Below are 16,984 nucleotides of genomic sequence, written 5' to 3'. Positions count from 1 at the left end.
GGTTAATGAAATTTTAATACATTATAGCCAAATATATTGTTAATGTAAATCTCAAGTTACAACATTTTCCGATCACCCAAAAAACCACGCTAGTGCAAAATAAATCAATAATCAAAAACTTTGTCATATCGTGGAAATTTCAATAAACAATACAAAATTCTTACTCATTATCTATGTTACTTCAAAATAGGATCAAATAAGATCAAAATACAGGTATAGTACTGGAATAAACCAAGTTTAAAGGGCAATGTGCCTTTCATTTATTTTCTTTTGTAAATGAGTGGTGAGTCATGAAAAACAGCTAATTCATTTCAGGGAGTGAACAGTTCTGATCCAATCTCTGAAAAGAACAGTTTTGCCCATCTCTATTGGAGACACCATTTTGTGAAATGATCAGTGTTGCAGAAGCTGGGTTTTGCAGAAGTTTTCTTTAAGCAACACATGATCTGTTCTTTTGTATTTTATATGTTTAAATAAAACATCAGAAGAAACTTAATCTGTTCAGAGGTAAGATAAGACATTATATTTTCATTTCTTTTAAGTTTTATATTGCTCAGCCTAAAAACATGTTATCAAAAGTATGTGGCCATTAACAGATCCATATTTAGCACTGGTTCCGTGTTATGGCCATGCATGTGGCCGTAAGTGGAGACATATATGTATCCTGTTTTGGCCACTTCTAAAAACTGATGCAAAAACATCAATATTAGTGTTCTGTCCTACATTACACTAGGCTAATTTTATTTAAATAGGCTTATTAAAATATTTTTGGTATTTTTATATCAATATATACCTCATTGTTAGTATTGCCTTGGCATATCATACTAATTTACCTATGCTTGTAAGATACAAAATATGCAATAGGCACTATTCAAATATGCAACATTCTTTAACTCCATCTTCGTGCATTATTTATAGGAAAAATGAGTCAACCAAAGAATAAGAAGTTTCAGTATTCTCCCAGCAAAGTTAAAGATGCTCTAAAGGCTATTGATGAGGGAATGAAGGTTGCTACTGCAAGCAAGTTGTACAAAGTTCCAAGGACAACATTAAGAAACAAAATTTCTGGCGTACCTCCAAAAGAATCTACAGGGCACTGTGGTCCACATTCTGTCTTAGGAGAACAAATTGAAAAAAAATTGGTGGACTGGGTTTTGGACTGTTCTAGCATGGGATTCCCAGTTACTAAAGAAAATCTCTGTGCATCTGTGCAAAAACTTATTGAGAGTGCAGATATGGAAAGTTGTAAGGCTACATATACTAACAATCCACCTGGAAAAAAGTGGTATTATGGATTTCTTAAGAGACACAGGGTTCTGTCACAAAAACAAGCAGAATATGTCAATAGGGCTAGAGGTTCTGTTACAGAAGAGAAAATAAGAAACTGGTTTCACGAAGTGTCCATCACTTTAAATGATATGGATGTCTTAAATGACCCAAATAGAATTTTTAATATGGATGAAACTTCTTTTTTTCTGGCTCCTAAAGGGGAATTAATCATAGGTCCTCGTGGCCATCATGTTTATGATGAGTCATGTAACTCTGACAAAGATAACGTTACTACATTGTTTACAGTGAATGCTGCTGGAAAATTTGCCCCTCCCTTAACACTGTTCAAATACGCTAGGATTCCAGCATCATCGGTGAAAGCAGCTCCTACAAACTGGGGCATTGGAAAAACAGAAAATGGGTGGATGAGAGGTGAAAGTTTTTTTGAATATATAACAAATGTATTTGATCCGTTCTTGAAAGAAGCTGAAATTCCCCGGCCTGTAGTAATATTTTTAGATGGGCACTGCTCTCATTGACACTTCATTTGAGCAGATATTGTAGGGAAAATCAGATCATTCTAGTTGCTCTCCATCCCAATTCTACACACATCTTGCAACCATTAGATGTAGCTGTTTTTGGACCTATGAAAAAAATGTGGAAGAAGATTGTTCAGAAATGGCGTTTTGAAAATAATGGCACTGAAATTTCAAAATCTGATGTACCCTCTGTTCTGTCACAAATTATTACAGAACCTAAAATGGTGGCAAATATTCGTGCTGGTTTCAGGGCAACTGGTCTGCTTCCATTTAATGTGAACAATGTAGATTACAGCAAGATAGTTGTTCGTAGTATACCAGCCTCAACCACAGTTCAGACAAATGAGGAACTTCAGACACATTTCTCACATATAGAAAAGCAAATTGATCCTGTCCTTCTAGATGAGTTCAGAGCAACCAAGAGAAGGAATCATGAGTGGGAAGGAAATCAAGAAGCATTATTACTTTTCAAGTTCTGGAGAAAAATAGCTGATGAGGTTGAAATGCATGGTGCTAGTGGTAACACTGATGACACTCTGACAGATAGCACAGCGCCTCCCTCTGAAGATAATCAAACAGAGAATTTTTCACAAAACACAGACAGACTTAATCCTTCATCCATTCAAAATGTTGATAATATTGACATATCTTCAACACGCAGCAGCATTTTACAGAATTCAGATATTCCTTCAACACCCACCAACAGTCTCATTCCTGCAGATATATCAACAACCCCCAATAGTATTTCACATAATTCAGGTACTCCAACATCCAACCACAGTCCATCTTCAGTGTGTATCCAAGTGACACCACCAAAATCATTAGCAACAGTTTTTGAAAGTGTCATCACTTGGCCAGAACCCAAACAACGAGGCACAAAGAGAAAGAAAGAACATACACCCACTGTTGTGACTAGTGAGAAGTGGGTGGAATACCATGATCTGAAGGAAAAAGAGAAGCAGGAGAAGGAGCAGGAAAAAAGGAAGATAAAAGCTATGAAGGAGTTAATGTCCAAAAAGCAGCACTTGGCATTATCTCATGTAAAAAAGGGGAAAACAAGAAACAGACAAGAGTTAAATGATAGGCCAACAAGTTCTTCCGAGGAAGAAGAATGGATGGACAGTGGAAGCAGTTTAGATGACTACGTAGAAGGAGATGAAGATGAAATACCAGAAAATGTGAAACTATCTTCGAGTGAGAATTTGAAAGTAGGGGACTTTATTTCGGCAAAATTTAATTTAACCGGAAATAGAAGAACAAGACCTGCAATTTTTAAGTATGCATCTGTTATTTTGAAAGTGCTTTCTGACTCTGAATATGAAATTCAGTGCCTAAAAAGTTCTAATGTTCAGAAAACGTGTTTCGAATACATTGAAAATGATGTTTTGACTGTAACAGGTGAAGATATTATAGGGAAACTGCCAGATCCGGTCTTAATGCAAGAAGGACATTCATTAAAAACAAAGTTCCCTGGTTCCATTGATACTCGTGAGAAATAAACTTGCGTGGAAATTAATTTAAGTAATTACTGGGACAATACTTTGCCTAATGATTTTTTTTTCTGTTCATTCAGTTTCTGTACCTTTTACCTATTTGATGTATGTTTGTTGTCTGTTGTCTTATATACTTGTATAAAGCACAAATTACTTTCTGGCACATGGATTGACAATTATTTTAGCCATAGTTTTATTATAATACGAAGTGGCCATAAGTGGGAAACAACTGGCCATAGGTAGGGTTAACATGGCCAAAACTGGGGAAATGCGCCATTTATTTTTAAATATTTTTTTCTGCTTTTGTTATACAACTTAGAATATTTGTTTTTACATGGTTGTAATGTGTAGACTTTGAAGCAATAGATACGATTTTTTGAAGTAATTTCTATACTTTTTTCCTATACTAAAAATGTGATGTATCTCGAATTGCCCTTAATGTGGCCATAACCGGGGCCTCGACCCTAAGATTTGTTTAATTAGTTGCCGCTTCAATCTGTCAGAAAAAAAGCAGAAACTTATCCCATATTCACTAGCTCGAGCTTCAATACAGTATCAATTTACCTTTCCTCATATCAAGTTTAACATTCTTTATACACAAAATGTCTACAAAGGTGTACACACATTAATTCAGCCTAGTACAAAGTGCCAATCTCTTCTATTCTGAGGGAGGTGAATATTTTATAATCTACAATGATGAGAGCAGTAAATGTTCGTTATGCTAAAAAGCGATGCACCTCTTGATCCTCCTTTCTAGGAGGTGGTGACATCACAGTTCTGAAATGTTCAGGAAAATACTAGTACTGAAACTAAAAAATAACATTACTACAATGTAAACTGGGCCATGATATTTTCATACGTTAATATTTGAAATAAAGAGCCAAATGGCTCATAATATGTTGCTTTGGTTCCCAAATCTTCATTTTCATCTCGAAACCTTTTCACCAAATAAAAGCAAGCTCCTACCCGTCCATTGTAACAGATTCCTGTTGTAGTAGATGTTCACAGAAAGCATATTCTTTATTACTAAAGCATAGATTGGTTTCGAAGCTAGAGTACTTCTTTAGGAATAGTCCTGTTGAGAATGGTGCACGGACTTGCATCACACCCACCCACACGCTCACACATGTGAAAGAGAGAGAGAGAGAGAGAGAGAGAGAGAGAGAGAGAGAGAGAGAACACACTTTTCTGTGTCGTATATGAAAGCCTAATCAAGCATCTGCATTTTAATTTGTAAAATGTTTGATAGATGGGCCATTCCGTGCCAAGTGGTCTAATATCGAGAACTGTTCCCACATGACCATCATGGATTTTGATGAAATTTTGTATGAACATTCACACATGTTCTCAATGAACACTGGTAAAGTTTCAGTTTCAAAAATTCAATACTTTCGGAGATACAGTCACTTGTTTATGACCATAGCACAGCTTTCTATAGTGCGTCCTTGAATTTTCGGCAACTTTGAGATGAGATATCTCTGTAAGTATTTGCATGAAAGAAACAAAACTTGGCCATCTTATACAACTTTTAGAGCTCTTTATAGTAAAATATTAAGAAAAGGATATCTGAGCAATTTTCATATAGATAATTTGAAGCAAAGTTGGGCAAAAAAATAGCTGTTTAAAAAAAATGCGAACTTTAGTTTTTTATATCTCCAAAAGTAATTGTGGGATGTACATGAAACTTTGCACACCATAACTCACCAATCCAAGGTCTTAGAATATAAAATTTCATTCTCCTATTGCTTTCCATTATTTCACAAATCTAGGGTAAAGTTGACGATTTTTCAAAAAGTGCTAAAAATGGGTATTTTTAGTCAAATTTTTCAAAAAAGTGTTTTCTCCAAACTCTTCTAAACTATGGTCATTAGAAAGAGCATATTCTAAACTATCTAGAAAAGTGGATTTGGTTTTGCAATGCAAGCATATAAGGCCCTAAAAAGGAGCATCATCAAAGAGGCGCACTGGAAGTTTGAACACATTTTTCTGGTACTCAAATTATACCTGAAACCTTTTATTATGCCTAATAAATGTTTATTAGTGCCTTGAATAATTGAAATAAAGAGATCTGGTAAATAGGCAATGAGACTGTCAGAAAAACTTGAAAACTATGAGACGTAGCCCTTCTGCTTTTATTGTAAGTGTTCATCTGCATAAAACTCTTGCCATTTGTAGTAAATTTTCTAATCAATATTGCTGAGATGTTAATACCTAGGTGTTGTAAACTGTGAATTTTTGTCTTAAAGTTATTAGGGAAACATGTGAAATTGGTTGGTTGAACATCTAAGAGTTTTAATTTTATATTTAATCACACTTAAATGTAGCTTACTACCTTGGTAAATACTTAACCACTAGTTTCACAGAGAAAATTCACAAGATTCACTGTTTATAGAAAATATGATGGCAACAATTACTTGAACAATCACATTGTTTCATTATTGTGAGCCTTGTTTGAACAATCAGTATTTCAGTGGTGTGTTTGCAGCATAGTGAGTGGGTTCTCTCGACTGAGTGTGGCTTGTTAAGTGATTCGTAAGACCATCAAAGTTTGTAATCTAATTTACAAAAAATTGGTTTTGATTGTGTCTTTTATAGCATATATCTCTTATTAGATTTTTTTCATTGGTATTACACATTGTGTATAATTTCATTCAGTAGCAATTTGTCTGAAATTTAAGCAGATTATAATTTGCACTTAGAGGCCAAATACATAATTTAGTTACTGATTAAGAGATGGATGCAGAAGGGAACAGCATACCTTCCTGCTCAATTGGGCAAGGAGATAGTGGAACAAAGTGTCATTTCACTTTCTTTGCCAAAAAAGCTGCTTTAAAATGGTTTGTGGATTTTAGTGATGAGGAAAAAGAGTTGTTGTTCCGACGTTCTGAAGCAAAGCTGGACAATACCTCTCAGGTTTGCCTACACCATGAAGCCCTGTTATTGACACAATATGAGAGGTTACAAAAAAATGCTTCAATCCCTTTGGGAAGGTGAATCATAATGTTAAGGCAGGAATTCACACTCTTGATGCTGAAACAGCTAATAAGGCTTCTTCTATGTTGAAGCAGCAGCTTGTTAATAACATTAAGCCAGGTCAGAAAATTTGTCCGGCTTGCAGGACTACCTTAAATAAACACTTGGACGAAGCTTTATCAGCCTCATCATCACATTCTGATGAGGACTTTACACCAAAAGAAGAATTAATTAGTAGCTTATTGTCTATCGGTATTTCACCCCAGAAGAGAACAGTAAGCTACAGAGATAAGCCCCAATATGTGAAGAAGAAAATTCAAAAAGCTCAAAATGTGATTAAAAACAGAATTGTAAATGCAATGGGAGTAAACCGACAAATTGAAGATGCTAGTGAAATTAAGGAATGTGGAAACTGTGCCGACGATGCACATTTGCTGACTGAACTGAAAGCCAAGATGCAGAATGCAATTCATAAAGAACAGAGGCAAATTTTAACCTTGGCACTTGTAAGTTGGACAGTCAAACAGCAGCTCAGTTCGGCATGTCTGAAAGAATGGTGAAGAATGCTTGGAAGCTAAGGCAGAGAAGGGCATTCTGGCACTTCCCGAAAATAGGCAAAGCAGGAAATTACCAGCAGACGTTGCTAGTAGAGTGCGAAATTTTTTTGAAGATGATGAGTATAGTAGGGTGTACCCTGGAAAAGAAGATAGTATTTCAGTTAGACTTTTAGATAGAAAGACATTCATGCAGAAAAGATTGTTACTTTGCAATTTATGGGAAATGTATGTTATCTATAAGAATATAAATGGTCCAGAAATAGGGTTCTCAAAGTTTTGTGAACTTAGACCCAAATGGTGTTTAACAGTAGGATCAGCTGGAATGCATGCATTTTGCATCTGTGCTATTCACCAAAATGTTAAGCTTATGCTTAACGGAGCTGGTATACGTGAAAATTATAAGGAGATTCTCAGCAAGGCAGTTTGAACTCTAAACAGTGCGTGCTACATCGCTGTGAAAGGTGTCCTGGGTCCGAAGCTATAGCATCTGAAATTGCCAGCTATTTCCTGGGTCATGAGCCACAGGAAGTTATTGTGTTTAAGCAATGGATACATACCGATCGGGCCACACTGGACATGAAGCAAATGGTAGTGGATGAATTTATTGAAGATGTAAAAAATTAAATATGGAGTCTGTCATGCCATCATTACATTGCCAAGCATCAAAGCTTGCATCTTAAATGCCTTAAATGTCATCTGAAAGACGAAGACCTTGTTGTCCTAATGGATTTTGCAGAAAATTATTCTTTTATCATTCAGGATGCTGTGCAAGGCTTCGACTGGAACAATAGTCAAGCAACAATTCATCCATTTGTTACCTACTTTCGTCAAAATGAGAAAGTAGAATCTTTGAGTTTTTGCATTATCAGTGATTGTTTGCGGCATGACACTATAACAGTTCACGTTTTTATCAAGGAGCTCATCAAATATATAAAAGCACGGTTTGCACAGATATCCCACATTCATTATTTCAGTGATGGCTCCAGTGCTCAATATAAAAATTTCAAGAATTTCCTAAATTTGTGCTATCATAAGACTGATTTTGGAGTGACAGCCGAATGGAATTTTTTTGCTACTAGTCACGGGAAATCACCTTGTGATGGGATTGGAGGTACAACAAAGCGGTTAGCACCAAGAGCAAGCTTGCAACGGCCACTGAATGGACAAATTCTTACTCTCCTAGATCTGTTTCACTTCTGCTCTGAAAACATTAATGGAATTAAAATTGTTTTCGTCAGTAAAGATGAAATTGAAAAAAATATTGTGTCACAAGAAGAGAGGTTTAAACTTGGACAAACCGTAGCAGGCACTAGAGAAAATCATCAATTTGTACCTATTGTTGTTCATCTTTTCTAGCTAAAATGGGTCACAGTAATGGAAGAGGCATATTAATGTCTGCTCTCCAGCCAGGACAATATGTTGCATGCATCTATGAAAATGAAAATGTGTGGTGGATTGGGAATATCTGTGAGACCTCCACAGAGGAAAGGGATGCATTAATAAACATTATGCACCCACATGGTCCAGCAAATTCATTTTATTGGCCACCAAGAAGTGATAAGTGCTGGGTTCCGGAACACCACATTATTCAGTTATTCCAGCTCCATCAGTAAATTCGTCTGGCCGGCAATACACCATTCCTCTTGATATTCATCAGAAAATTAATGTAGCATATCAAAAATTGAAATAGGTTAGAGGAAACAGTCTAAGGAACACAAGAGTGCCTTCTAATTTTACACAGGGCACTTAAATAATTTTACTATCAGGCTTGGGAACCTGTGTAAAGAAACCCTTATCAGGCTTGGGATCCTGTGGTAAGAAACCGACCCGTGGCTGTTGTTGCTAAGCTATCGGGCGGTGCCCCTATGGCAATGGGAATGTTGGTTTTCTCATGTGAAATGAAACTAGCAGTGGTTAAGCCACCATGGACCATAGCAACTCATTTATACACTTCTTTTCCATCAGTAAGCTGGTGTTGTTCATTAAACAGGCAACTAATAATTAGATAATTATGCAAATAAATTTTACGATTTACATTCATTCTTAATAATACTTGTGTGTGTGTGTGTGTGTGTGTGTGTGTGTGTGTGAGAGAGAGAGAGAGAGAGAGAGAGAAAGAGAGAGAGAGAGAGAGAGGGAGGGAGGGGGGAGGAGACAATTAAGAAATAACATTGTTTCTATTTTTATTCTTTTGCTATTCATCAGGACTTCTTATTTCACTTATCCCAGACATTAATAAACATGTATAAGGCAAAATAAAAGATTTCGGGTATAATTTGAGTGCCAGAAAAATGTGTTCAAACTTCCAGTGCGCCTCTTTGATGATGCTACTTTTTAGGGCCTTATATGCTTGCATTGCAAAACCAAATCCACTTTTCTAGATAGTTTAGAATATGCTCTTTCTAATGACCATAGTTTAGAAGAGTTTGGAGAAAACACTTTTTTTGAAAAATTTGACTAAAAATACTTACAGAGATATCTCATCTCAAAGTTGCCGAAAATTCAAGGACACACTATAGAAAGCTGTGCTATGGTCTTAATCAAGTGACTGTATCTCCGAAAGTATTGAATTTCTGAAACTTTACCAGTGTTCATTGAGAACATGTGTGAAAGTTCATACAAAATTTCATCAAAATCCATGAGGGTCATGTGGGAGCCTCTAGACCACTTGGCATGGAATGACCCAGCTTATGGATTGCTGTGTCATAATATATTGTACCAATTTTGTTATGACAGTTTTACTTCCTTGTGCAATACATCTATCCAGTACATAAATTTTGCAAGGACAAAACCTGCACTGGACTGGCTAGTGTGAAGAGCACTGTCTTCAGACTAAAGACCACAGTTATTTCAGTTAACTTAAAACAACATTGCTCCACATGAAACTATAGCTCCCTTAAGGTACCATATGACAGTTTGATCATGAGTAATGGAAGTCACCTATTGTTGCCACAAGAGCACAATAATTACAATTGACAATTTCTGCAGAAAAGTTCTGTTCTACACTGAAATGAAACTACTTCACTGCAACTACTCTTCAAAATGTCACCCATTACTCTTGGAATATGATCATACATACTAATTAAATATAAATTCTGATTAGGTTAAACTGTGGTATTAGATGCACCATCCCTGCCCACGCCCGAAATCTTGTAATGCCAGACAGGTCTGAAGCATAGCCCGAGATCTAAGTTGGGTTGGAAGATAGTACTTTATCGTAGTACAAAAACTGGGTTCATTAATCAATAACATCTATGTCCCAAGAAGTATCCGGAAACCCACTACTAATACAAATGACCTTCAAATCAAATGGAATGCAGCAGTAATGAAGGCGCAGATGTAGTCAGTACAAGAAACTCACGTTAAAACAAAACACTTGTCTGTGAATTAACAAATAGTCAGCGTAATAGTGAATATGGTTTGCTTTTAAAAAACGAACAACTTTTCTTTTTAACAAAGACTGCATGGTTTTACCCGACAGCTATTCTTTCCTATCACCATCTTATTTCAATAAACTATAAAATGCACACGGGAATTTTGTACAGTTTTCTTCAATCTGCTACAAATTCGCGTACGAATTATGGACAGCTTTCTTCAACCTACTATAAAATTCACGTACGAATTTTGCACTTACTCCTCAACATTTGTGACAGCGTCTTCTGGCCAATTTAAAGTTATCAGTCCTAAAGTGTAAGCTATTTCCTTCAAATGAGCTTCTGTTATTGGTTCAGGAAGTGGTTCATACAAGTCTTCGAAATGCTCTTCACTACCCAGCTCTTCGCTGGATGCATTCGGTAATACATCGTCTATACTCGTCGTACTGGTAAACTCTCCAGAAGTGGCAGACACCGGCAATGAAGTCGCAATGTCAGACATCAGAACTGAGATCAAATGAGAACTACAAGAGAGAACAGATAAATAAACTGAAAAAACATTTACGCCTTCAGCTAATCAGTCTACAACACACTTTCCTTCCATGAAATACTATTCATATTGTTGTCAAGCAAATCAACAGAGTTATCGATATTCCGTCCAAAGATTCAACAAAGTTATTTTAATATTTCTACATTTTTCCTTTCATATTTCTGCAATTTGATAATAAAGCGTGAAAAAAATTTTTCGAAAAACATTGCACTTTGTATGAAGTTATTATCTGAACTCGTCGCTGGCTGAAAATATTCTTTTACATTCTATAAAAAGGCAGGGCTGCTAGCTGGGAGCTCAAGACTTTTGGTAACTCTGGTCATTAGATTATCCTTGCGCAAACCGCCAAATTTTAAACGATTGCGCTCGGGAATCGTTCTCCAGTATAAGTGGAATACGTAATTACGTACGAAATAAAGTAATTCCGTGATTTTGTTTCAATTCGTAAGTAAGCTTACGTATTTTTTGTTCGTGATATATCTCCAATACTACTACAATGGCTGAAAAGGAACTCCAGTATTTATACGCACAATTCTTAAAAAACAAGTACTAAGGAAGAATCTTCTATAGATTTTGATAGGATACTGTTGTTACAGAAAGTAGCTTGTGAAGTTCGCTACACTCGCTTCAGTAAATAAAACTCCCCTTGCGCTAACTGACCTCCTAAATATTTAATTCTTTATATATTTCCATCTTATAAATTTCGTACAGGTCTCCAGAGAACTGAGAAGCAGACACAGCATTAGTAGGGTAGAAGTCTTGTATGTCAGCCACATAAAAGAACTGGAGGAAACGCCAAATGGTTAAACGAAACTTAACTGCCCTTCAGTTATAGCAAAAATGTTCCAAACAGTTTCTTACTTCATAGCAATATCACAGTTTATACTATGTTGTGTGTTTTTTTTAAAAAAAAAAAAAAAAAAAAAACACTAACAGTTTTAAGCTACAAGTTGCTTTGCAGTTCTCCACTAAGTGCTTTGCTGCCTTGATTTTAGAGTTTAAAGGTTATTTTCATGCCATTGTGGCATATCCAGTCATATTTTGAGAAAATCAGCAACTGCCTAGATGAGTGCTATATGTGGAGAAAAGAGCCATAAGATTCATGAATGGAGGTCACCCTAAAAACACGCAGAAATCTTTTTAGTAAACATGAAATCCTCATAGCCTATGCAAAATATAATGCATTATTCATGGTGGGTTTCATAAAGGGAAAAAACGCCCTTTTAAAACCAAATTGTGTGTATCATAGACAAGATATTAAAAGAAAAGAAGATATACGTTATGAGCATTCAAACCTGAATATGGTAAGGAAGTAGGTCAGTTCATTGGCTTTAAGATTTTTAATGCCCTCCCTTCACAAATTAACTGTTACATGGATGATAAGCTCTTGTTTTTCTTAATAAAAAGACTTAAGGCAGTTCCTATCGCAAACAACCTTTTTCACTATGGGAGAGTTCCTGAACTACAATGTATAGTACCCATTGTGTCGTTTCCTCAGATACATTCCCACATCCTTATTTGAGGGCATGTTTAGCTATTACGGTAAATGTATTTAATTTTTCTGTAATAAAACCTAAGTTGTAGATACCTTAATGTGAAATTTATTAGTACTATTTACATACTAAGATAAAATGTAACTACAACAAACTTCTAAAATTGACATATTCCATGTCTTGTGATATATTCACATCGTGGATTACCAGAACACAACATAAAGAATAATAAACAACAATAAATTTCACTGTCACATATATTTCCTTGTCAGCATAATAATTCTTTGCCCTACCATGATATAGTAGCATCATGATTCTTATTTAAATTGGATGTGGAGTGCTTCAGTTTTTCAGATTTTTGTGGTGCAGTAGTGATTGGTTTCTTGTAGTGACAACATGCTCCAAAATGTTTAGTTGACTGGTCTAAAATATATTGATCAGTTCATTCGCATGTGCACTGATTCTTATTTATTCAATTTACCTATCAGCTGGTTTAGCTCTGAGTCATTATATGGTCTTATAATTCTTTTAAGTTCAGTAGAGATTTCAATTATTTTGTTGTTAAGAGTTCGTCTGAGCCATAATCCCTCATGATCAGAAATGGATAGTCCGATTGTGTCAAATTATTATTTTGTTTAGATGAAAATTACATGTTGTATTACCTGGGCATTCTGCCTGCTTTGTGGGTTTGCCATTTATGCAGCAGAAGTTAGAGATCTTAACGTTTTTATCACATGGATAACATTTTTAGTCTTAAACCTAAGTTCTACATTGATATCATCAAATATTAGTATGCTATAACCTTTGAGTTTGAGTAGCAACAGTATCAGTTTTTCATACAGTTCTGCTAACAAGTCTTCACTGTGGTTTGCAAGGTGGTATCCAAAAGCAACTATAATTTGGTTGCAGCTTCACATTTTGCCTCTATGTACAATTTACTGACATCTGTAATTTGACAGATTAGTTTCGCTCTTTTTTTTATATATACAGATACACAACCATGTTAACATATGTTCTACAGTAACTGTTTCTCAAATTATAACCAAATGGCAAGCTTAATTTTAGTTCTTCATGGCTAAACCAGTGATCATTTACTAAAAACACTCTGCAGTTTAAATATTCCAGCCAGTACTGACTTAACTAACTTTATAGTTAAGAGACTGCACATTAGTATGCACAGTCATTAAGGAGTGTTTTCTGGCAACTAGTGAATCCTCATTTTCCACATTTAAAACAAGTCAGAGATAATATCAGCCAGCAGTGACATGCCTCTGTGAAGATCTAGTGGAATTTATGGCAGAAAATATGAAAGGTCAGCCATTGCAGGTATGCAACCCTGCACATGTTTCTCATTTCAGTTGGACAAATCAGTAGATGGAATCAATTCACCTCAATTTATGGTTCTGTATTATTATATTTTTAGATTTCAATGTTAAAAAAGATTTGCTTACAGTTTTGACCTTGAAAGACACTAAGTGAGGAAAAGATTTTTTAAATACATTTACACCCTTCGTTTTTGTATATGATTTGCCAATTCAGAAACTTGTGAGTATTGCTACTGATGAAGCGCATTGCATGGTAAGCAGACACAAAGGACTTGTTACCTTGTGTATGAACAACAAATCTTTTCCACTTTTCTTTAAGTATCATTGCATATTTAATTTAAAAAACTGCTCATGTTGTGAATATTGGCACAAAAATTGTGAATTTAGTTTGTTCACCATGACTACAGAGAAGAAAGTTTAAAGTGCTATTAGAAGAACTGGATAGCCAGAATGGGGACTTACTGTTGCACACTGAAGTTCAGTGGCTAAGTAGAGGTGTGATTTGAACAGATTTAGAAAACTTCTGTCAGAGATCAGATCTTTTTTGTCTAAAGGTGAGAAGGATTACCTGCAACTACATAATTTGAGCTGGTTGCTGGATCTGGCATTTGTAACTGATATGGCAGTTAAAGTAAATGAGTTAACCAAAGAACTTCAAGGAAAACACCAAACTGTAATAACTATCATGTCTTCTATAAAGGTTTCTATGCAAAAACTTGACCTTTGGATAGAATAGCTACATAAATTAAATGTGAAAAGTTTTACTCAAATACAGTCACAACTGGCAGATCAACCAAACATCATTGTATCAAGAAGATACAAAGAAGCATCATGATTGACATGACATCACTAAAGAAGAGAGTTTGAAAACCAATTTTCAGACTTCAAGGCAGTGGGACATGTTCTAGCACTCATAGTTCAACACACCAAACTGGATGTGGAAGATGTTTCAAGTAAAGTGAGTACTCTTTTCTCTTGTAGTGAGACTGAACTTGCAGAAGAATTAATTCGATTTCAAAATGACATCTCCTTAAAGTCAGAATACCATGAAGATAACTTTTGGAAATTAGTGATTGTAAAAATCTAACCTAGCATTGTAAAAGTGAAATCATATGTTGTATCAGTTTTTGGATCCTCTTTTCTACATGAGACAGTATTTTCAATGATGAAAATAATGAAATATAGAAATAAACTGACTGAGTGTAATCTTTGAGACTGTGTAAGGTTGGCTCTGACAAATTATTTATCAGATTATAATAAGCTTGTCAATGATATGTAAAGCCAAATGTCTCACTAAACTTTTTTCAGCATGTATGGTGATGGTGTATATTTTATTTTATGTTGACCTGTGTAGTATTTTGAAAATAGGCCTACAACTTTTGATGGAGAGAAAGTTACCTTTTATATATTTTGTATGATGAAAATGGTTACTTTTGGCTATGGTATTATTTTGTGATTAAATATTTATGACTTATAAATATAAGTCAGTAGAGCCTTCAAGAACTAAATTGCATGTAGTAGATCTAAACCCTAAAAAGTTGAGTGCTCCTGAACTAAACCATTGATTTGTGCGTGTTATGCTGTGGTGCAGCTGCAAAGGTTACGAATTCAGAGGATAGTGCAGATTCAAATTAGCGACACTGGTCAGCCTTGTTGGTGGCAGGGCAGCCAAAACATGGTGTCCACAAGTGAATGCATGCTCTCGCCATTTTTTCTGCCACTATGTCTGGTAAGGGTGTAGCTTCAGCCCAGCAGGTGACATGATCAGTGGTGGAAAGAATGTATCGGAAGTCTCATGACTTTGGTAGAGGGCTGACCAGATCAGGATGAACATATTGTAACCAGCCTTTAGATGTTTTGTATTGATGATGTGATGGCTGTGTTTGCTGTGTGGCCTTGCAGCATTGACAAGTTGTGCCAGCTTGAGTCTAGAATTTACAGTGTTGTTTCACATTTGTTCAGATGAGACAGCCAATGACTAGTTTAGTCATGAGGTGTATTCTCAGGGGTAACAGTCTGTGCAAGCTATCAAAAACATGTTTATGAATATTTATTGGAACTAATGGGCTAAGGCAATTTTGTGACACATCACACCACAGACTTGTGGGAGGAACCAAGAATGGTGATCCATTCAAGCTTCAATCGAGCTGTGATGTGTTGCAAGTGGTTACATATGTTGTTGTTGTTGTAGTCTTCAGTCCTGAGACTGGTTTGATGCAGCTCTCCATGCTACTCTATCCTGTGCAAGCTTCTTCATCTCCCAGTACCTACTGCAACCTACATCCTTCTGAATCTGCTTAGTGTATTGATCTCTTGGTCTCCCTCTACGATTTTTACCCTCCACGCTGCCCTCCAATGCTAAATTTGTGATCCCTTGATGCCTCAAAACATGTCCTACCAACCGATCCCTTCTTCTAGTCAAGTTGTGCCACAAACTTCTCTTCTCCCCAATCCTATTCAATACCTCCTCATTAGTTACGTGATCTACCCACCTTATCTTCAGCATTCTTCTGTAGCACCACATTTCGAAAGCTTCTATTCTCTTCTTGTCCAAGCTGGTTATCGTCCATGTTTCACTTCCATACATGGCTACACTCCATACAAATACTTTCAGAAACGACTTCCTGACACTTAAATCTATACTCGATGTTAACAAATTTCTCTTCTTCAGAAACGATTTCCTTGCCATTGCCAGTCTACATTTTATATCCTCTCTACTTCGACCATCATCAGTTATTTTACTCCCTAAATAGCAAAACTCCTTTACTACTTTAAGTGTCTCACTTCCTAATCTAATCTCCTCAGCGTCACCCGATTTAATTAGACTACATTCCATTATCCTCGTTTTGCTTTTGTTGATGTTCATCTTATATCCTCCTTTCAAGACACTGTCCATTCCGTTCAGCTGCTCTTCCAAGTCCTTTGCTGTCTCTGACAGAATTACAATGTCATCGGCAAACCTCAAAGTTTTTACTTCTTCTCCATGAATTTTAATACCAACTCTGAATTTTTCTTTTGTTTCCTTTACTGCTTGTTCAATATACAGATTGAATAACATCGGGGAGAGGCTACAACCCTTTCATGCCCCTCGACTCTTATAACTGCCATCTGGTTTCTGTACAAATTGTAAATAGCCTTTCGCTCCCTGTATTTTACCCCTGCCACCTTCAGAATTTGAAAGAGAGTATTCCAGTTAACGTTGTCAAAAGCTTTCTCTAAGTCTACAAATGCTAGAAACGTAGGTTTGCCTTTTCTTAATCTAGCTTCTAAGATAAGTCGTAAGGTTAGTATTGCCTCACGTGTTCCAACATTTCTACGGAAACCAAACTGATCTTCCCCGAGGTCCGCTTCTACCAGTTTTTCCATTCGTCTGTAAAGAATTCGCGTTAGTATTTTGCAGCTGTGACTTAT

General features: G+C 36.0%; 1 protein-coding gene across 1 annotated transcript in view; it reads right to left on the bottom strand.

The window, feature by feature from the left end:
* LOC126260760 (dynein regulatory complex subunit 7-like) overlaps positions 1–10,795 on the bottom strand; it is a 200,874-nt gene extending 190,079 nt beyond the window's left edge. Inside the window, exon 1 of the mRNA XM_049958098.1 lies at positions 10,466–10,795. Within this exon, the coding sequence (XP_049814055.1) occupies positions 10,466–10,707 (242 nt within the window). The 5' untranslated portion in view covers positions 10,708–10,795. The remainder of the gene's footprint in view (positions 1–10,465) is intronic.
* Between the last annotated feature and the right edge of the window lie 6,189 nt (positions 10,796–16,984).

The sequence above is a fragment of the Schistocerca nitens genome, chromosome 5 (assembly GCF_023898315.1).
Source record: "Schistocerca nitens isolate TAMUIC-IGC-003100 chromosome 5, iqSchNite1.1, whole genome shotgun sequence".
Lineage (NCBI taxonomy): Eukaryota > Metazoa > Arthropoda > Insecta > Orthoptera > Acrididae > Schistocerca > Schistocerca nitens.
Note: the sequence above shows the minus strand (reverse complement) of the source record. Positions and strands in the feature narration are given on the sequence as shown.